The sequence below is a fragment of the Eleginops maclovinus genome, chromosome 12, assembly GCF_036324505.1.
Source record: "Eleginops maclovinus isolate JMC-PN-2008 ecotype Puerto Natales chromosome 12, JC_Emac_rtc_rv5, whole genome shotgun sequence".
In the NCBI taxonomy this organism is placed as follows: domain Eukaryota; kingdom Metazoa; phylum Chordata; class Actinopteri; order Perciformes; family Eleginopidae; genus Eleginops; species Eleginops maclovinus.
Window position 1 is genome coordinate 5173062 of NC_086360.1, and position 22790 is coordinate 5195851.

A 22790-nucleotide genomic window follows, 5' to 3' on the forward strand; every position below is an offset into this window, starting at 1 on the left:
TGCACCACTTTACTGGGATATGTAGAGGTAAATGACCTAATTAATTCCCAATTTAAAACACTGTGAATAATTGAGTCGACATTGCCTGAGTTTGTGTACCTGTGGTGTGACAACCTCTCTCCTCAGGGTAACAGCCACTCCCACAGTGGGCTGCAGGTCGGCGGGCAGAGCCGGCAGCGCCTGTTTGTTGCGTGTAGGAGGCGTGAGGATAAACGCTCCCTCCACCGTCGCTGCCCTGTTCTCCAGATCCACAGACACAGCAGCCAGAGCCGAGAGAGAGACGTCGGTGCTGCCCAGGGAGTGATTCCCACAGCACAGGTAGACCTGAGGAGACAGGAACGCATGAGGAAACATGGCCAGTAACGGGTAGAAGGGAGATCACCTCACCTCCTCTGTCACCATCTCCAACGCTGCGTCTACATCCAAGGATAAGAGCCCAGGACTCTGATTCTTTAACTCCCTCTTTAGACACTTTGCATTCAAGAATCCTCATTATGCGAGTGCATCTTGTCCATTTTCACAACGTATATTTTGCTCATTCCTCAGTATAGTTTACACATTCCTGTTCCTCACTACCTCCTTTTACGCTTTTTGGGGTTTATCCCTCCCTTTTTGAACATTAAAGCATTTAAACATATCACAGTAAAGGCACAACATACAAATTTGAACCTAAAAATGAGTAAATATGTCCTGTTATGCTGTGATATACTGGATACTCTCATTGTTCTTTTTTTTTTTAACATCTTATTTGTTTTAAATATGAAAATTAGGGCTGGGCAAGTTAACACGTTATTATTGCGTCTCAACCAATGAGAGCATTCTGGGCGGGCCGAAGACTGCTGCAGCGCTCACATGAACCGAAAAAGAAAAGAACTGGCGGTACAGAAACATGGAGGAAGGTACCGAACTCTGACATGGACATTTTAAAATCTCCTCCGGACGGCAGAGCTGAAGAAGAGTTTTTTGTAACCACTGCAAAGTTTAATTTTCTTATTGCTGGTCTCTTAGGGTAACTTTTTTTCTGCAACAAACTAGATAGAACGTTAATGCCCTGGCAGTGGCAAATAGCTTTGGTTTTATATTTGATTTGACTACATCAATTATTTGTTTAAGTTGAGATTTACATGAAATATTTTAAATCGTAAATAGTTGCCCAGCACTAATAATAATAATACATTTGTTTTATAGTAGTTTTACCTTTGCGTCTTTTTTTTACAATCAATTCATTTTACTTTTATGTATGGATCATCGTACACCAATGCAACTTCCTTGGCATAAACCATACTATGACTTTTCAGTCTCACCTGTAAAGGGGGTTGCTGGGACAGGAAGCTCTGCAGGATCTGTTTGCTGCTGCGGATGCGCACAGAGGCGCGCTCCGGCTCGAAGTCGGGGCTCAGCAGGTTGTGGAATGGCTCGCTGGTGATGTCGTTCCCCAGTAAAGAGTAGTAGAAGAAGAACCCCGACCCCTCTGCTGACAGATTCATAGTGCTGGGGATCAACTGTGGGAAACAACAAGAGGGGACATCCAGTCTGTTCATTGGTTCAAATTATTCCTGGGATAAAGTGGTTCAGGAATGAGTCCATAAGGCCAGAAATGGGTTAGTATTTTACCACGTCTGGTTCCCTTGTGTTTTTGGTTTGATCCCTGAAATAAGATCTGTGTTTTACAACAGCTTAATAGATTTTCACGTTTTGTTTTAAGACATAGAATACATCAGTAAAAATCCCACTGGTGAATGTCCACATTTTTTTGGTTCTTAAAATGGCGTTAATTTGGAGTCTAGTCTTCAGTGTGTTTCATAACACACCGGAGGACAGACTGTCAGTGGTGAAAAGTGAAAGCAATAGCTGAGATGTTGTCAAACTACCATCAATCAGTGGATTTCAACACATTGTTTTCTATAAAAATGTTGTTAGGGTTAGGTTAGGTCTGATTGGTTTGCTGGCTGGCTCTGTAGTGATTGGTCAAACGCTTAAAGATGTACCGCCCCTTAGCCTATCATGCAAAATGAATTGGAGCGCTAGTTATGGCGTTACATAATGTCACTATGTCACAGAAGTAAACAAAGGAGTCCAATGGAGGCGTCTCAGGCAGGGGGATTTTAGCTTTTGCAGACCATTGACATGCACACAAACCTCTATAAACACACTACAGGAAAGAGAAAACCCCAAAAACACAGACAGAACAGCAACAGCAATAAAAAAAAATATTATTTATGTAAAAACAGAAGTTAGAGCAGGAACAAGCAAGAAAGAGTTTCCGGTTTCTCTATTTTTTCGGTAACTACATTTTCTGGATGTGTTGCCATGTTTGAAACTGAACCTCTTTTTGCCTAAACAAACAATACTATAACAGCTCAGAGGTCAGGGATCAAGGTGCTGTACTTACCTGTTCTAGTTTGGTAGCAAAAGCCACGGTGACGGACAGGACGAACATGTCACAGCAGTGATCGACAGGTCCCACCTGATGGTAGCCCTGGTCCTGGATCAGTGTGGCCTCCAGCTTGTCTGGCAGCATGTCAGTTACGGCAGGAGAACCTACCACAGCAGAGCAGCATGTGATGCACAAGCAAGGACGAGAACAACTAGAAGGACAGCCTCAAGGTTGCATGTCTCCACCAACCAGTCAAGTAAACACTAAAGGGGACAGCTGAAGAAGACAGACAGGAAGTAAACACTAAAGGGGACAGCTGAAGAAGACAGGCAGGAAGTAAACACTAAAGGGGACAGCTGAAGAAGACAGACAGGAAGTAAACACTAAAGGGGACAGCTGAAGAAGACAGACAGGAAGTAAACACTAAAGGGGACAGCTGAAGAAGACAGGCAGGAAGTAAACACTAAAGGGGACAGCTGAAGAAGACAGGCAGGAAGTAAACACGAAAGGGGACAGCTGAAGAAGACAGGCAGGAAGTAAACACTAAAGGGGACAGCTGAAGAAGACAGGCAGGAAGTAAACACTAAAGGGGACAGCTGAAGAAGACAGGCAGGAAGTAAACACTAAAGGGGACAGCTGAAGAAGACAGCAGGAAGTAAACACTAAAGGGGACAGCTGAAGGCAGGAAGTAAACACTAAAGGGACAGCTGAAGACAGCAGGAAGTAAACACTAAAGAGGACAGCTGAAGAAGACAGACAGGAAGTAAACACTAAAGGGGACAGCTGAAGAAGACAGGCAGGAAGTAAACACTAAAGGGAACAGCTGAAGAAGACAGACAGGAAGTAATCACTAAAGGGAACAGCTGAAGAAGACAGACAGGAAGTAAATACGGTATGGGCTTCGGCAATGTGTAAATTATTTATTTTTTCTAATTGTTTTTCAAATTGTTGGTTTATTTGTTATGTCGCCATGGAATAAGCAGGATAATGTCTTGGGAGCCAGTCATTACTGAGAAAACAACCCTTTCTACGATCAAATTGTGTTGTATAAGCTGCAATTCTTCTTCAAGAAAACAGAACAGCTGACCTTGTCGAGGCGGGGCCTTCTTGGCTTTGAACCTATCAGGAGAGGGATCGGAGGGTTTGGTGTCGCTCTCCAGCGCCATGCTGAGGAGGAGGGCGGGTCTCTGTTTGGTGTATTTACTGCTCAGCAACGGATACCAGCGAGGCTCCTGACAGAACAAACTTTATTTTTACTTTCATCACTGATAGTAACATGTCAGAGAGAGAGGAGGAGAGGTTCACCTGTTTGACCTCCTGGACAGAGCGGAGGTCCAGCACGATGTAGCCCACGCCCTCTTTCTTCTGACTAACAGAGTCCAGGGCAAAACACTGAAGCTTGATGGGAGTTCTCTGCAGTCTGCGGGACAGAAGAGGCTTCCTTAGATTGGTGTTTATGCATCTTTAGAATATCAAGCTCTAGAGAGGGAAAGACAAGCTTTTCAATCTTTTCAAAACATGAAAACGGAGTTTAACTTTTTTGCTAACTGATGGTATATTAATTGTGATCATGACCAAGTTTTTTTTATCCTGTTTTACGTCTTGCTTTTTGGAATCATCTCCCTTTATTATTTGTTTCTACTAATTAACACTTTGTTTTAAATGGTGACGATTATTATTATTAATTTGATGGTAATCATTATATTATACTGTACGTGAGCGTCGAAACTGCGGCCCGGGGGCCAATTGCGGCCTGTTGTCAATTTAGAATTGGCCCTCTCAAATTCTAAAGGTATAATGAAATATGGCCCAAACATGAAACCTGTGCTTTTCTTATGTTGTTTTTCTTAAATATAGATGACACAGTATTCATAAGGTAAAAAGCCTGTTTTTTCCAAATAAATTCAGTCAATCTGAGTTGATAATAAAAGCCCAATATCTTATTTACATAATATTCTGTTTTAAGGAATGAGCTGCAAACATTTTTTGTAACAAAATACATGAAACCCTACGGAGAGCGATGTTGAAGGCTGCTTTTTTTTTCTTTCTTAAAGCATATTCAATTATTTAGCATAATACCTACTTCTGAATGATTTTGCTAACTTATAACTTAACTTATGAGGCAATGTACCTCGCCTCTTGTGAGGGGCCCAGACCTTCTTAAATGTTTCTGTTTTCAGTGAAAAAAGTTTGGACACCCCTGCTGTACACAGTATAATAGTTATTTTCCTGTAAGGTTTTTAGCATCTAGCAGCAGTGATTTAAACATATTATTACCATTAATAAACAGCAGGCAATCAGAGCTGCTACAAAAAAGGTAATTATTTAGCATGTTCTTGATAAGCAATTCTTCATTTAGGTTATTTTTTAAACAAAGGTAACAACAACAATTGGCTGCTTTTGCTCATCTTAAAACAACTCGAAGAGTGGGTGATATACATTGTTGTACGGACAAATCAATTAACAGAGGAAAATAAAAATTCAGATTAATTGATTATGAAAGTAATCTTTGAGTTATTAACCTTTTGTCTCTCAATAAAAAAACTGTGGAATTCTTTGATCAGCTTAGTAAAAACTAACATGACATTTAACTGTCACTTAGCAGCGGTGGTGTAGTCTGTAGGCATTTGGACTTTAGACTGAAGGGTCACCGGTTCACGTCCCGAATGGAACTGCCGAGGTGCTCCTTGAGCAAGGCACCGAACCCCTGGATCCTTTCGTTGCATGTGCTCGTCTTAAACCAACTCAAAGAGTGGGTGATATACATTGTTGTATGGACAAATCAATTAACAGAGGAAAATAAAAATTCATAACTGTGTGTGAATTGAAGGTGAAAATACATGTGCGTACAGAGTGGAAAACTGAATTTCCCGTTCAGGGGATTAATAAAAGGTCCATCTTCTTCTTATCCAAACCTTAAATACACTTCCATACCATAGAATTTAGAAGCGGATTTCACAATGACACTTCAACATGTTGACTGTAGGGGCTGACCCTCAGATGATTGGTAGATAGGGAAGCCTATATTCCCTGAGCCCCAGCCCCCAGTGATTATTGAATAAACAGTTGAATGTGGTAGGAATGTGAAAATGTAAGCTTGTAGGTTAGTGAGACCTGTGCTGGTGCAGCGTCCTTCGGTCGAGCTCCCAGGCTAGCTCCGTGCTGAAGTGTGGCTGCTCTCTGTGCTCTACCGGGTCTGTGGCCAGCTGCTCGCCATCGAAGCTCGCCTGCACCAGCAGACTGAGACGGGCACTCTTCGGGAAATGGCGACCTGACGAAGAAAATACATATTAACTATCTTAAGAGTCATAATATGGTTTATTGCAAGTAAACCGAATAATGCTCATTCAGATAACTTAAGGTTATAATGATTTTGCTCAATTTAATAATACATAAACATAACAGATAACAAGATGACAAAAATAACAACAAGACTAAAAACCTATAGGGATTATTTAAAGCCTCTACCTGAATAATGTTAAAACACACCTTTGTTGTGGTTGGAAGACCACACCAGAGTGGCATGTTGAAGAAAAATGAACCTTTTTTATGAAGTATGGATTTTAGTGCATATGGATGATCCTTTTTCCTGAATATATTTTGTGAATAAAAACACCAATTTGATAAACGTTGATGTCATAAACTGTAGGAATCGGAAGCCTGTTAAATAAAAGAGCAGATGATATATGGGACTCCAATCTTGTAGCACTCCTTATGAAGCGTTTCTGAAGGGACACAATTTTAGTGAGAGTATTTGGGAAAAAATGTCTCAATACTACTATGTTACAATATGAAAGGTATGGATAATTCTGACTATGATAGAGTAAGAAGACAACGACTCACTTCTCTTATTATACCACTTGATTTATCTTTTTTCTTCTCACCCAGACAACATGTTCTCTCAAACTCCCAACAAAAATAACTCCCAGGAATATTGTACTTGGGACTGGAGGCCTTTTAACAGACTGAATTATAATTTGAGATTAGTCATTGATGATTTCTTGCCACTAAAAACAATACAGTTAGATTTTAAAGTATTTTTTTATTGTTATGACCACTCATGACTTGATTTCAGAAAGGTTCTGGAGATGGTTGGCAGCACACTTCTGAACAGCATTTAAAAAATAAAAAATTAGGGGATGCATTTGATATTCAGGTTACACAAAAGTAATAGAAAGTTATCAGGTTAGATTTCTTTTAAATTGAGATACTTAAATTATAATACTGATTTCATTTTCTACAGGTAATTAGTCAATGTAATGTAAGACATTTTGAAGCACAGCTCCCAACACTGCTTGAATACATCTTCAGGTGTTTAGCATAAGACTGAGTTTCTACTTTTGAAACCCTATTTGACTAATACATGTGTAAACAAGTCTGAAGAAAAAAAAAAGCCTACTAAGTCCTACTACCTAAGTCCATCTACTCTCTAAATTCTTGGTGCTCCTCTTTGAGACTCCCTACTGGAATACTTACAATAACATTTTAAAGGCTGCAACTAACCAGCAATTGATTCGACTAATCGTTTGGTCTTTTAAATGTCAGATGAAAAGGCCATCCTAGTATGTCAAAGTCCATCTTTTAAAATGTTGTTTTACTTTAAAATCATATGTCATTTATTTGAATTTTTAGGCTGTTTTTAGCCTTTTACTTTTAATAAATGATCTGAATGTGGTGCTTTGTGACAGACATGACAGTCTCTAGCTTAGAGCCTCCTACTGAAACAGCAGAGAGACGATGCTTAAGGTTGGTCATGCTGCTTATTGTATTATTACTAATTAGTATGTTCAATACAGTAACACGCATTTACTAGTTTCACACTGGTCATTTCTGTTGTAAAAGCTACTTAAGAAGATAACTGTGCTTACCTTCCAGGATGGACACAACGATAAGAAGTTGGTCTGTCTTCGACATGATGACATTTGTTCAACTTTCACGGGACGCAGTGTTTTAAAATCCTCTTCACATTGTCGTTTATGTCAGAAAATACTTTTGGGCACGACATTTAAACAGAGCAGAGATTGCATTTGTTTATTTCGACGCAGTGTCCGTTGAAGGCATCAAACGGCCGCTTTGTTGTCAAGCTTTGGCGCCACCCATTTTGTTTTAAAAGCGGATGTGAGGAAGGAGACGCCTGCTGGCCTGGCGCCCCTTGCTGGTAGGAGGCGGAACAGCAGAGCACTGCACAACATACATCAGGGGTGTAGTAGGCCTAACGCTCTTAGAGTTCAGGGGCCACATACAGCCAAATTGAACTCAAGTGGGCCGGACCAGTAAAATCATAGCATAATAACATTTAAATAATGACAATTCCAAATTGTCCCTTTGTTTAAGTGTGCGAAACTACAAAGTGTACTCATTAAATGAACTATCTTCTTACAAATGTAATTATTTTTACATTCATTTTCACATATGTGTAGTAATCTTGACCACCTCTACTCACACAGCACCATACAAACTAAAGTCGAAATATTAAGGAAGAAGGTTAGGTTATCCCCCTGCCTTGTAAATGTTTAACATGTATAAATACAAAATACATGGAAAAAGTTGTGGAAATTGCAGTTAATGTCTTAATTTTTATACTTTACATACTCATCCTGCGGCCCGGTTTTGCTCCTCTGGTGAGCCCACCACTGACATACATGCGTAAAGTCCCAAATTCCCCCCTGTAGCTGAAATACTGCATTATCTCCATGGGGGGCACCTTATTATGAACCACAGATTTGCATTGTGGATCACATCTGAACTTTCAACACACCAAACATGTTTTTTTTTATTGTCTATTTTGTCTTCTGCCATGTATGTATTTTAAGTTTCTGTTTACAGAATATTTATTTTATTTATTGTAAATAAAACACACCTCAAAAATGTTATGTATTATTATTATTGTTATTATTTATTATAGCAGTATTATTTTAGAAGTACCAGTGAGTTACGAAACACTGGTGGAATGACACAAGGGACATTTACTCAAGTACTTAAGTACAATCTTGTGGTACTTATGTTGAGTATTAGGCCTACTGCTAATTGATACTTAGGCCCTTAGGTAAATTATTCTAACATTGGGTCTTGGTAACATTAGTATAAAATAAAATAAAACACAAAAGTGAGTGATTAATTTGTATTTTATAAAATGCCAAAGCCTTCGTTTAATGACTTATAAGTGTATAATAAGTGTAATTAAAAATTTATATTTTATAGGCAGAAGCGAGACTTACAGTACAACATCTCACTATTATTTAAAAAACGTTTAACCTTTGGTAACGCAATGTGTTCCTATTGTTATTGGACAATAGAACAATATTTGTTTAGAAAAATTAACATAATCATCTGTATTATGTAATAATATAGCAAAATTCTAATAGTTTTACGTTGAAAATGTGTTATCCCAACAAAAGCATGACATCAAAAATAGTGTTACTTATAAAGAGAAAAATCCACAGACAAAAGAATATATATAAACATCCTTTAATCATGATTGCCAAACATATGAATTAAGGCATATACAGTATAAAAAAGCAACAGCAGGTTTATGTTTATACTATTTCAGTGTGTTATTAACTGGATACAACAGGTGGATGAACTGAACATATACCAAGCAGCCTTTATAAGACAACACTGTGTCTCCCAAAGATGACAGCATTTTGTAAACAGAGTTCATAGCACTATATTCAAGTAATAGAATGATCACTGACACTATGCAGGTAAGGTGTTGTGTAAGTGAGGCAGAGCCGCTGATAGTCGGGTTTGCTACAATGGCAAAATAGGAAGAATAGTAAAAATAAAAAGCTATTGTTTTAAATCTGGACTTTTCTACAATAATCAATTAGCTAAAACTAATGAAAGCCATGTCGTCACAATGATACAATGTGCCTCTTTTTAATAAGCTAAGAAATTGTTAATATTTAATATATTCCATCAATTTGATGATGATAATCCTCTTTTAACCATCAGGAAATATCGAAGTAAATACGTTCTGTCCCTATCTCTGAAAACAACACATTATCAAAGAATGTTTATGAAATTAATCTTACAAAAAGTTATCTCTATTTAACGTATGTTCTCCTCAAAATCCAGCAAAACCTTTCAATTTAAGGAAAAGGTCTTGAATTAGTCATTAAACTATAAAATATCTAGTTTTATCTGTCGATATCGTTTTCAGGCTATCATCAAAGGATGATCAAATAGTTCCCAGTCTTATTGGAAATAGTCAAGTTAGCGTTTTTCACTCCTTACATAAATTCAGGCTTTTCAAAATCAGCTTCCTTACGGGATACCAATTTGTTATGTATTGCAATACAACTAATTGTTTAGGTTTAATAAAAGATTGTGGTCTGAGTTACAGGGACTACGGAAGTGGCGTTACGCATGTGCGGAAGGTATGTGACAAAAAAGTCAACGTTCTGGTAAAATATCTATGAAAGTTGCGCTAGTATAGATAGGTAGTTACATTTCCAATTAAATCATGGTTTTACACAGTTCCCTAAGTGAAAGTCCCACCCATCCCCTGACCTAATCCTTACTCCGTTAACTTTTTCGCTAAAAGCTACAGACAAATATAAAAACAGCTAAAGATGCGGAGCTATTTTTGCACAAAAGACAAAAACTGACCATTCTGTCTATCAGCGGCCGGCAGTGAGCTAGTTAACTTGTAAAAGGCATGGGAGCAAGGGCGGAGCAAAGGATTGTTGAACTCCTGAAAACGGTGGATTACTGAATGCAAACATGACTGTATTTTACTTAAAGGGCAATTCCAGTGTAAATCATCTGTTCCTATATACTTTGAATGGTTTCCAGCTGTGGCATCAATTTGCAACTTTTGCTCTACACTTCAATCTACTCTGTATTTAATCAAGAATGTTCTGAAACTGCTGTTGAAAAGGCGTTCATATACACATTGTAAGTTCCTGTAAACAAGACATGAGTACACAACGTTTTTTTTAAACTTATGTTGAAGCTTATTTTTGGTCATAAATTCACTATAGTACCTGAGCAAACATACCAAATTCCATTTAGTTTTTAGTAAATTGTAGGCTGTAGAGGTTATTTTAAATAAATAGATGTAGAAAATGAGCAAACACTGATGTTAACACTGGAAATGTCCCAAAGAAGTGCTCTGACTTAAAAATATAATTGTAATCCATCTCTCGTGTTCAAACAAAATGGCACGCACTTAACGGTATCCACCATTAGTATTCACTCATTTAGCCTCATGTTGTACTTCCAGTTTAAGATGCTGCTGTTGAGTGTTGATCATATTACAGTGATATAATAGGAAGTAAGTGACTGTTTCAGTGAAAACCCAGCAGGTCATTTATCAATCCTAGCACCCTTTAAGTAATGAACTAAATATTTTTTCACACCCTTTCATTCTTGATCTATTGTACACTACTTTGATCTAAACAGAGATAGAACAACTTGATAGAAAGAAAACCTGGTAACTATTTCAATCCTACCACAGTTACCTGTAGAAAAAAGTAGAGTCATGGGGCAAAAACATGCCTTATTGTGCGCCAAGATAGACAATAGTATAGACTGTAATCTTCAATGCAAAAGTCCAACAAAGCCTCCATTTTACTATCAAAATATACATTAGTCAGTGCTTTCATAAGCCATTTCTCACTGTGGATTTGGTTCGACCATTTCCAAATCTGTTTAAGCAACTACTTGATTACTTTGTTTTCATTTGGCAAAACATTCTCGCCAAAAGAGGAACTAAACTCGTCTAATGAAGAAATAATGTTTATGCTGCTGCTAGCTCCGCCCGCTGCTCCCCTGCATGGCTGATGGAGATCAACATAGAGTACCATAAAGCGTGTTAGTGGTCTGCCATGAGTCTGTACAGAATATATACACCACTGGGTTCCTACATGGCACTGGGCAGGTCGATGTGAAGGTTTACTCTCACATAAAGACAATACAATCAACATGGTTACGCTCAAGTACAGGTTAGTAATACAAATGTAGCGTCAGCACTATGGAGGGAAGAGGACCACTTCAATAATCAGAATGAGAATAATAAGGATAATAATAGACTTTTTAGCTTCTTTATGCTGTTTCCCGATAGGAGTTTTAAAAAAAACAATCAACACTCTTGGGATAAAGTAAGTCATCTTCAGTACATTCAGTCATATCATCATCATTATACACTACCTTAAATGTGCATTTTATGAAGCTGCAGCTTCAGATGGGCTGATGCACAGCGCTCAGGGTTTTATATACGCGCTGCTGCTTCTGCTAAATGCTGCAAACCTGAAAGCTTCCACAGTCAGTGATCTGCATTCGTTCAGATTGATCCTCCCGATCCCGCTCTCTGTTCTGTTGTCTGCTCTTCGATGACGTGTTATAAAACAGGTGGTTTTCATTATTAAGAAATGAGAGTAATTTTTTTTTTTTAGTTCTCTGCCTCTCAGCGAGGCGAAGCTTATTAAACACCATGGAATTGATGTCTGATAAATCTGCCGTTCCTTATGTGAGACCTGGCCTCTCACATGGTCCTACTTCTTCCCATCGCTCTCTGTGGAGACAAAAGCAAAAAACACACACTTCCAGTCACATGTTGGGCTTTTAGGTCTGGAACTTCAGTAAATACTTAATGGGGTCCTATTCTACTCATTTGAATTCACATTTGTATTTTGTGCCCCTACTTTGACATGTCTCCATTAATGGTCAAAAAGCTCTTTATTTTTCTCATGCTGCAGCACCTTTTTTCACCCTCTGTCTGAAACCAGAGCCCAATCTTTCAAGTGTTTTCATAATAGAGGTGCGCTTCCTTTAAAATAACAATAAAAAGACTGAAAAGAGGGCAATCTCGCTTTGAGCAGGCAAATGAAAGCAAAGAAGCATCAGTATAAATTGAAAATGTTTGAAGAAAACGTAAACTCCTAAGAAAATCATTTTGGGAAAGTTTTGGAGGTTTATATCATGTAATTGATAACTTTGGTTGAATAAATGAAGGCTACACATTGCTGTCTGGGATGGATTATATATTACTACCAAAGAGGACATATTCTGCTCATTTTATTTGTATTTAGTTCCTCTCCTGGGACATGTCTCCATGCTTTAATGTTCAAAAACCTCTTTATGTTTCTCATACTGCCTGTGCTGCAACACCTCTTTTCACCCTCTGTCTGAAACCAGAGCCCAGTCTGCTCTGATTGGTTAGCTGGCCAGCTCTGTTGTGAATGTCCAACCTATTAAGAGATTTGTTGTAAATGTCCCGCCCCTTAATTGTCACAAAGAATGTGTTGAAGAGCTATCCAATAGAAGCATGTTACATAGTGATGTCATGATGTCATGAAAGTAACCCTGCCAAAAACCACTGAATTGTTATGATAAATACAAACTTGAGACTTATGATCTAAAAGTAAACATTGTTCCTGTCAGTCTCCAGTTAAAGTAACAGCACCGATTACGAAAAGATATGTTGTTTAGACATAATGGTATAATTAAGTTGTGATTTAAAAAAATCTGATATATTTCAGATTTCTTGAACAATAGCCTCTGGAAAACTCCTGCTATTTTCCTTCATTTCTGTGATTGCTTCCACTGTCAGCATCTCTTCTGTAAGTCTCTATTATTTCACAGCAATTAGCATCTATAGATAACTGCAGGCTGTGCAGCAGTAAGGTAATTACCACATTACGCCGTTTAACAGCCTGGCAGGTTCCCTCGACATTATTTCACACATTCAGGGAGTTATATATAATGGCCTCTGAAAATAGATGGGAAACAATGCAAACTGGGTAATGATGCTGTGGGATCACTTAGGAAACGAGTCCCGGCGAGCCAACTGAGCTGTTATTCTTGGAATTTACTCACCCCCCACTTTGCACAAGTTTGCATTTAATCAAAGAAAGAAAATAGCCATTTAAAATGTTCGTGATTCACAGTGAGAGCACCTTTAAGCCTGTGAGTACCTTCAGCGTAGAAACAACATTTTAAATATGGCCTTACAAGAATATCTTGGCCAATTTAGCAATGTTTGTGGTTTTCTGTGTGTATGGTCTGTACGTAAGGTAGCCAACATGCACACAACATATTCACCAACTTGACAACACGGCCAGAACTAAAAAAATCTTCACCAAGGTGACGAAACGTGCACAGTGTTTACTAAAAGCTCTGCATAAACGAAACGCTGCAAATAAAGAATGCTGCAAGAAGCTCAAAACACACAGAAACCAGGGGACACTAAAAAGTGATGCACACAGCTGTAGCTGGAGTTGTCCCAGTTGTCAGCATCCCTTTTTGTGTCCCTTTTTCTGTTGTGTTTTGAGCGTTTTGAAGCATTTTTAAAAATGTGCAGTTTTTTTGTATTTGCAGCGCTTTAGTAAAGCTGTGCATGTGCTGTCAACTTGGTGAATATGTTTCTTCCTTTGTTTGGGCACATTTGTGTTTCTACTAATGTAAGTATTTTGGGTCGTTGAAAAGCATTTGCACCTTTCGGTCACAATATAAATGTGTGTATGGTATAGTAGCATGTTAAAGATTGAAACTGATATTTTTAGAATATCGTTTTATTTAACAATATTAAGTAAAACCGGTCACTCATCTTATAAATGAGGCATAAAAAAACTTTCATTGGAATTCTAATGTAGTGTCATGATCCTTGTTTCGTCTCCGTCATGTCCTTGTGTGGTGTTTTATTTTGAAATGTTTTCCCCTCTTGTGTCACTCGTTAAGCTTCACTTCCTGTCTGCGTTTCCCTCCTGTGCCTGATTGTGTCATTGTGTTCACCTGTTGCCCCTGTGTTTCTCCTCCCCCTTCCAGCTGTGTCTCGTCTTGTGATTACCCATGTGTATTTAGACCCTGTTTCCCTTTTGTCTGTTGTTCGGTCTTCCTCATTTCTTCCCTGATCTTGTCCATGTTACCTGCCTGTTCCTGTCGCCCTTCATGTCTGAAGCTAAGTTTTTTTCATGTCCGGTGTTCCCCTTGATTCGTGTTTTCATCAACAGCTTTTGAATAAAGCTCGCTTTTTCTTTTTGACCCTTACCTGCTTCCCCTTGATTTACTGCACTTGGGTCCTGTTTCCCCAACCCTGACATGTAGAGTATGTTTTCATTTTCATTATTCTGGATAACAACAAAACTGATTTTGTTCATGCATGGATGAAAGAGTTTAAGTAAGAATCGAGATTATAATTGTGTAAGATTTTGAATCAATTCACAGCTTCCAAAAACATACATGCTACATATTGCTACTGATGGACCAACATTACGTTCACCAAATATAAGATCTGTAAAGCAATTTTGATTTGTTGGAAAATCACAGAAAAGGTATTTTTCAAATGTGTACATTTCTGAGAAATAAAGGCAGCTAGCCTAAGCCTCCCAATTGCATTGATGTAACATTCAGCATTTTTTTATGTAACTTGAAATTGTAATTCTTGAAATAACTAGGAACTGAGAAAAACTAAAGCGTTCTTTAGGAAGCATGATTTAATGTTGCTCAGATTTGCCTTTGTGTCAAGCGTTATTACAATGAGGTGACTTCACTTTTATAAACATAACAACTCCAATAGCTTATACACACTGCTTTCATGTAATAATTTCCTAAAAAATGACAACGAACTGGATCCAGAATTGATTTTGAAACAGAAATTGAATCATCAGATAATGAAACGTTTATACCCCTATAAATGAGTAAAGGTATGTACAAGGTTTAATTAATAAATCCCATCACTGAGCTATCAAGGCATTATTAAAATATCTCCTTCAAGCAGATTTGCTCCCTGGGTTTGTGAAACCTCTTTACGTAACAAGAGAACACAGTCTGGTTCTAAGAGCACTAACTCACCAGTAGAGGAGTGTCCTGACGCCTGCTGACTGGAGACCAGCGACCTGGAGCTCAATCCTTCAACACAGTGAGAACAAACAGCTGTGAAACATCATGTTTCAAAATAAAATGTCCTGGTGCAGTTAGCTATCACTTTTGTGTTTCGATTTACATTTTTTTTTTTTTTTAAACTTGTTTTGGTTCGAAGACCGAAATAACATCTGTGGTTAACATACACTACAGGGATTTTCACGTTTAGTTCAGTGGTTGCTAACAAGTAGCTGAATTAGACTACGAATCATCATCACTTTGAACATTAGCCACTTTGAGCTTAGCAATGGTGACCTTAAGTTTTGACCATTATATAGATTCTTTATAGCTTTGACTGGAGAGGGTTGGAATGAGTACTAAAACCCAGAAATTAGTTAGCATTCTACCTGTTTCCCTAGTCTCAAAGTCAACACGTTTTTGAATGTGTTTTTGGTTAGATGCCTAAAAATAAGTTGGCTGTTAGCACAAGCTTAAGAGATGTTCAAGATATGTTCAATGAGGTCAGTAAATATTACACTCGTCAATGTAAAATCTATGTAAAATAAAAACTGTGAATTTCAATATGCTGCAGATTAGCCGCCTTTAGCTTAGCGGTGGTGACACACAGCCATCTGACTGATATAGTTTCTTTAAAGCCTCACAATAGCTTATTACTCCTCATGCTGAATAAAAGTCTAAGTGGGGTGAGTTGAGCCAGTGGGTAAGTTGACCTACCCCAAGCACATGCATACAAGCAACTAACTGACCAAAAGTAAAAAGTCACATTAAAAAGCCACATTAACATTAATGCCCATAACCAATATGGGCATTAAAGCCACATATGGACTGTGTCCCCTCACACAATTCACTATACGTCAGCTTCAGTTTCAGATATGAAGAAGCTTGTCGTACCTTGGTAGATGTCGTACTGTCCTGACATCAGGTTGTAGCTCATACCCAGGTGTGTGTGATGGTGTGTGTGGAGGTGTCGGGCGAATGACACGTGGTTCCTCTCTCTATCCGTCTCCCTCTCTCCCTCGGGGGAGCCCTTCTCACCGGGCTGTTCAAAAACACATACATAGGGCTTTACACTTTTTTACAGAACTCTTACTTTCTGGATTTAAATGTTTTAAATCATTTTACAAGTGAATGAAGTATCTTCAGGAAGAAGCAGAGGGGAGCCCAAGTCATTCTTCTGAAAGTCTCAAGTCTTGCACCAAAGTCCAAAGACAATTCAAGGAATTTTAAAGTCAAGCAAAACAAGTACATTGCGTTGGAGCACTAGCCAATAGAAGTGCGAGTTTTACATAGTGCTGTAACGGAAAGGTTTTTCAGACAGGGGGTGAGTGTGTGGGAAAGAGACTCCCTCTGGAGGTACCTGTGGGATTGTAGCCTTTGCAGCCTATTTACATGCACCAAAACCTCTATAACACAATACAGGAAGGGAACACAATAAAATAATAATAGGGCTGCTTTATTGTGACAGTAACTAAATGAGATGTGTGTTCTTCACACACGTATCAAAAATTCAACCAAAATTAACAAAATGTTACTTATGTATGTATTGTAAAAAGTGTAACAAGCAGTTAGCCTGTGACGTTAATAAGTAGATATTAACTTATGGTTTGAATTTGTCTTCAAATCAAATCTCTTTTGTGTGTGCATCTGGATAATCACATCTGTGTAGTGTGATGAATGTTGTGACGCTGTTAGCTGCAGTATGGATGTGGTAGTAATGTGTGTCTCACAGCAGGGGATTTCCCGTGGTACTGATGGCTCTGCTGCTGCAGCAGCTCCATGGCAGATGACGAGGACGAGTCTCCACTCTGCTTGCTGCTCACTGCTCCTCCCCTGCCAGGTGGAGTCACCTCCGACTCCTCCCTGCCTGCCGTCTTACCATACAGAGGGTAGTGGAAACCTGGTCGACACAAACACACAAAGACACATGCGCAATTGGTCTAAATAGTCTCCTAAAACAAAAGAGGTGTACATTTTGAGACAGTATCACAGTAACATCCCTTAAGCAATTACATTAAGAAGTATTTCATATTTGGGGATGAACTAGAGGGATTAAAGGGGTTAAAACTCCTACTGTTATTACATAATCCACCCTTCAATATGATTAACTGATGGCTTTGCTGCCATTTTGTAAACGTCCTTGCACCTTTTACATTAAAATAGCCTTAAATATTCATCCTATTACAGGCCCTTCCCCAAAATACTATACATGCACAAACTCTTCAAAACTGCTTTTTTAATAATGTGAAATTTTCACATTTCATAATTTATTTTAACTCGTGTCATTTATAACTTGATTTTAAAACATAATTGTGCCATTTTTGAACACTAAAAGGTGTTGGTTACTAACAATTATGTTATAATGGATTCCACTCTGCCCCAATATATATATCTTTAAGAAAAATGTATAACAAAATGTTAAAACCATAAAAATGGTTAGACATATTAAAACCTTTCTCTCTCTGGATGCTAACCAAGAAGACCATTATTGAGTATCAAATATGCACGTTTATGTTTTAAGCTGCGCCCTTTTGAAGAAAATAATAGACAGAGTGACTGGTAGGGGGGTAAAGCTTGGGTGCATGCTCTATGAGGCCATAGATATGTAACACTTCCTGAAGATCAGGGTAATTCTATCACTCAGCATTCAAGTCATTTTGGATTCATATGCCGCTGAGCAACTTGAATAAATACGAGCCCAGCATCATCCATGTCTGAAGCTCCCTAACAAAAAAAACAACAACGTTAAAGCTCAGTTTGTCAAACCGCACCTTCCAGTGTTTGTGCCCAGTTCAAGAAGTAAATGAACATATTTCACAACATGTTCTTCTAAAGTAAACCAAAACCATTTCTCAGACTCTAACCTGGGTAATTGTGGACCAGGGTTGGGGAAACCCCTCTGTAGGAGCCCCCGGCGCTCTCACACATTGCCAGGTAGGGTGGGTAGGAGGAGTGTTGGTACTGGATGTAGGGCTGCTGGGGGGTCATGGGAGGGGACACCGCCAATCGGACACTCTGGGACTCCTCGGCCAGCCCTCCTATTGGCTCCTGGCCCTGATCATCTAGCCCATCCAGCCTGTCTGAATCCTCCACGTCGATGGCGGGCGGGAGATCATGGACCCTGGCTTTTTTAGCATCTCCGGCCATACCTCTTTCTCCTGAGGTCATCTTGGCACCAGCAGGCTCCACAGAAGAGCCCCACTCTTTTGCCCTGTCTGCTTCCCCTTCCTCCGCCTCCTCCCCATGTTGTAGCTCTGAGTATTTGCTGTGAGCGAGGCAATGAGCCCAGGCCTGGCCGTCTGAGGGCTAAATCGATGGGGACAAGTATTGGTGGTAGTTGCAGTGTTTCCCCTATAATTCTTAGCTAACAGTGGTGGGTGGGAGTCATTTTTGGTTCATTTCAACATCTGTCCACGTCTCTGTCCCAGTTTTTGCTAAGATGGCTAGTTTCAGAGCTAAATCTGAGGCCTATTTCACAAGTCTTAACGTTACCTTTTTTTGGAGGCTAATTTATGACTTTCATTTGTGCATTTCTTTTTTAGCAGGGTTTGGAGAAATTCTTGCTGCGGTTGCCCACCGCTGCTGAATGACTATAGAGGAAACACTGTGTATTTGAGTGAACAGAACCATAGACAGACCATCTATCACTGGCTCTGGGTGTGATGTTGATGAAGGATGACGACGTTTCAACAGCAGGCGGCCATTCACAGGTGGAATGTGAAGAGTGTGGCGTCCCTCTCAATGACAAGAATCAAGACACGTCTCATACATGATCAACTGCTAGGCCAAGCTGAAGGAAAAAAACAACCTCCCAGACACATCTTTCATTCAATTCATACAACCTTTTTACATACCCAGCAGTACCAGAGTTAGTGGTTAAATGCATTGTGAGATGACATGGTTAAAAATCTGTACAAGCATTTTATAAAAACAGCTCATACAAAAACCAACACTTGTGTATTACAAATGTTTCTTTTGTTACTTTATGTGTTTATGTTAAACATGTACAGCTAAAGTTGGATTACACATTTCCCTCAGTAATGCTACACATTTAAAACATTTGCATCCATCCAATCAAACCACATCATTTTGATTTAAACCAAAATGACTAAAGTAGTCGATGTACAGCTACAGCACCACAGAAGCCAAATTGTCTTTGTTATTAGCACCTACTGGTTTAGCTGTACACAATGTGTGGTTAATCTCTTTGTGACACTCAACAACAGTCATTAAAGCACACCAACAACACCATCGGCGGCGGCGGCAGGTTATAGACAGAGGGAGAAACTTACACTGGAATAGGCAACATTTGAGTCCAGATCTGTCTGACTGTTTGGGTTGTGGACTGATGAAGAAGAGGAAGAGGAAGGTGACTTGATGTCATCACAGTCTTTCAGCAAGACTTGGTGCTGGTCCACCATGCCACCGTGCACTACCTTCACGCCCAGACTCTGTCCCCTTTCTCCCCTCTCACTCAACTCCACGTAGGACAGGACAGGTTTGGGACAGCAACCTTTAAGGCCATCTGGACCTTTGCCTAGCATGGGTCCACCAGCTAAACCCCCAACCAAATGTTTTTCATCCTCACTGTCTCTCACCCCCTGCCCTCTCTCGCCCCTCTGCTTGGCACTGTGTGTCTGGTCACAGCACTTTGCAGCCAGCAACATTTTTTGGTCCATGTACAGTCCTCTTGAGTACTGGCCATAGTACAACGACTGGGCCAACGCAGTCTGTGTCTGGCTCATAGCTAGCTGGAGCTGAGACTGAGGCAGCCCATCACCTTTTTTTGAGTCTGAGAACTCGTGAGAGAGGCTTTTGTCATCATCTTTCACCTCTTCCTTTCTGTCTTTGCCTTTGCCATCAAGTCCAGCGCTTTTGTGGAAAGAAACGCTGCTGCTGTTTTGCCTGTCCGACTGCATGTACCCCTGTAGGTAGTATGGCTCATAGCTATGGTAGTACGGGGATTGGGGGTCTTTTGATTGTGGGGCAGATGCCGTGGGTGGGGTTTTACCAGAGTTGCCATGGTTACTGTTAGAGCTCACCTCTGAAGAGGCCGAGGAGGCAGACTTTGACCGTATTCCATCCGAACGACATTCGGAAGATCCTCCATCGTCCCCGGCATCTGAGATGTCAGAGTAGGCTGGGCTGTTGTTCTTGCTATCTGTTGCAAGGCAACCACCACTGGAGTCAAGCCGCGATGAACCACCAATGGACGGACTAGGGGCGTTGTCGGTGAAGGTGTATACTTTGTCAGCCTCAGCCCGGATACTGGCCATCCTGCTCTCCTGGCTCTCTGTGAGCCCGTTGATTACATCCTGCTTACTGAGGTGCTCCTTCAGAAGGCTTCCAGAAATTTCCTTAACAGCCATTTTGGAACCACCAGTACCACTATCTTCTATTTTGATTGCAATGCTGTCGCCATTAGGGGTCCTGGTGTGTGCATCTTTGTTATGTTTGTCCTTCAGTCTCCGTTTCTCTTTCTTCCTGGTTTCTTTGCTGCAGGTAACCAGAGAGGCTTTGACAAGGCTTGGTTCCACAACAATGCTCAGCTTTGGTTTGATGGGTTTCAGGGGAAGGTTTTTACTGGTTAGACCTACGGCTGCCATAGGTGAGGGCTGCTGTGAGTTGGCAGTATCTGCTGTGCTGGTTGGATACGCTGTATTGGGTATAGCTACCAGCTTGGGAGGAGCAGGGGCCGGAGCGATAGGTCGGTTGGTCCGTGACTTGGACAGTTTCTCTACCTTACCGTTGGCCTTTTTGCCCTTGTCGCATGCACCTCCCTTTTTGTCAATCAATCCTTCAGCTTCCAGCTTGGGCATCTCAACTGTGGAGTTCCTGTCTGGGACCATGCAGTTCTCCAAAACCACGGTCATGTTGGAGATGATTGGAAGATTGCTAAGGTCATCAATCAGACCATCTTTTAGCAGAGAGGTTCTTCTGGTCTTGGGGTTGGCTGAGGGGCTGTGGTCAGTACTGAGGAGTAGTCGTCTGTTCTTAGGAGACCCCACTGTGGTCACTTTATATAGAGGGGCAGGTTTCTTAGAGGAGCTGATGGTATTAGTGCTGGTTGTCTCTGAGAGGTCATATGCCATGTTGATCGTGTCCTCACAGTCTGATAGTCGTTCCTCACTCTCCCCATCCTTCATGGGCTCCAGTTCAGGCTTCCTCTGCTCCTCAGCCTCAAGGTGTGCATGTGTCTGGTGGTAGCGCAGGCCGTTGATGTGCTTGTAGCGTTTAGTGCAGTTCGGGTGCGGGCAGTCAATGAGAATAGGAGGGGGAGGGGGTGAGGAGGCACAACCCCCTCCAGGGTCCATGAAGGAGGGGTCAGATTTGCCCTGCGGCGTGGAGGGGGCACTGCGGCATTTTGCTCGGATTCTCTTTCCATTCCCATTTTTTATGTCGTCAGAGGAGACCAGACTGAGGTCTAGGTCAGCCGGTGGTTTGTTCTTCCGCTTCCCGGAGGAGAGAGAGGAGGTGCTGTTGGATGGTTTTACCTCCTCAACAGTGAAGAAAGAAGGAGGCGCTCGGCAGTTGCTGTTGATGAGGTTCAGGCTTCCTCTCCGTCCCTTGCTGTGAATGGGTGCAGTGGTTCCAGACACACCACCGCCACGGCTCCTGTGCTGTGACAGACCCCTAACTTTGGCAGCAGGGGAAGGCTCAACGCAGGTCCTCTCGGCCATGGCCATCCGCATCCTTTTCCCCCGTCCACGCCCACCTGGCAACTCAGGGTCACTGGATGGAGACTCGCAAAACCTGGACAGAGAAAGAGAAAAACAAAGGATTTGGAAGAGACTCCCTCTCAGAAATAGAGGCGGATGTATTGGGTCGTGTCCTGTTGTGCCCTGTCTTGATACAATATGTATTGTAACAAGTTGCTGCAATTTAATTAAGGGGGCACAGACTGAGAAATAAGATAACCAAGACTGTTTTTTGTGGTCTGTCTGGGTCAAAAAACATTGGATTTTAAAAGCCATTCAGATTTGGATACCTTTTCTATGCAAGTTATTTACAACATACCATCCCCATCTGAGTATTTCGAATGGCTTAAGATGTAACTTTGCAAAGGTGTGCCACATTTTTTAAGCAAGCCAATCCGAACAGTCAATAGCCTATTGTCCATTTACAAGCTCTACGGATCCAGTCCAATGGATGGCTACAATTGACAAAAAATAATGGTTCAATGGCATTATGGCGTATCATGTTTTCATCATTTCGTATTGTTTTATTTGCACTGTATTGTGTTTGTGTTGTGTCAAATTCTTTAAGCTTTTGCAATCCTAATACAAAAACTGAAGAACACATCAAACCACCAGACTGAAAAAAAGGGAACAACTTGTTAATATTATCTCCGAATTTGAACTTGAAAAAAATAAAAATTGGAAGATAACAGATTACCTTTCAGGGCTCATGTGGAGCCCTTTACCTCAAGATGAGTAGGATAAGCCAGTTCTCTTTGTACCGTGTACAGTCCACCGTATTTGATATTGAGACATCACTTATACTTTGAAGTCTTTTGATGCTGTTTACACGAGCCCCTCACATCTTAACACTGAAGATTTTTCCTCACACATTGTTATTTAATATAAAAAGT

General features: G+C 40.4%; 2 protein-coding genes across 2 annotated transcripts in view; both read right to left on the reverse strand.

Moving 5' to 3' along the window:
- The window catches only part of cep120 (centrosomal protein 120), a 35715-nt gene extending 28246 nt beyond the window's left edge, over positions 1-7469 (reverse strand). The window contains 7 exon segments of the mRNA XM_063897973.1: positions 100-324; positions 1305-1502; positions 2393-2541; positions 3465-3609; positions 3683-3797; positions 5492-5648; positions 7246-7469. Coding sequence (XP_063754043.1) covers positions 100-324; positions 1305-1502; positions 2393-2541; positions 3465-3609; positions 3683-3797; positions 5492-5648; positions 7246-7291 — 1035 coding nt within the window. The 5' untranslated portion in view covers positions 7292-7469.
- A 1380-nt stretch (positions 7470-8849) lies between these two features.
- Positions 8850-22790, reverse strand: part of znf608 (zinc finger protein 608) — a 54881-nt gene continuing 40940 nt past the window's right edge. The window contains exons 4-9 of the mRNA XM_063896494.1: positions 19492-21952; positions 18064-18505; positions 16930-17099; positions 16094-16241; positions 15173-15229; positions 8850-11894 (exon numbers count right to left, since the gene is read on the reverse strand). Of these exons, the coding sequence (XP_063752564.1) occupies positions 11875-11894; positions 15173-15229; positions 16094-16241; positions 16930-17099; positions 18064-18505; positions 19492-21952 (3298 nt within the window). The 3' untranslated portion in view covers positions 8850-11874. The remainder of the gene's footprint in view (positions 11895-15172; positions 15230-16093; positions 16242-16929; positions 17100-18063; positions 18506-19491; positions 21953-22790) is intronic.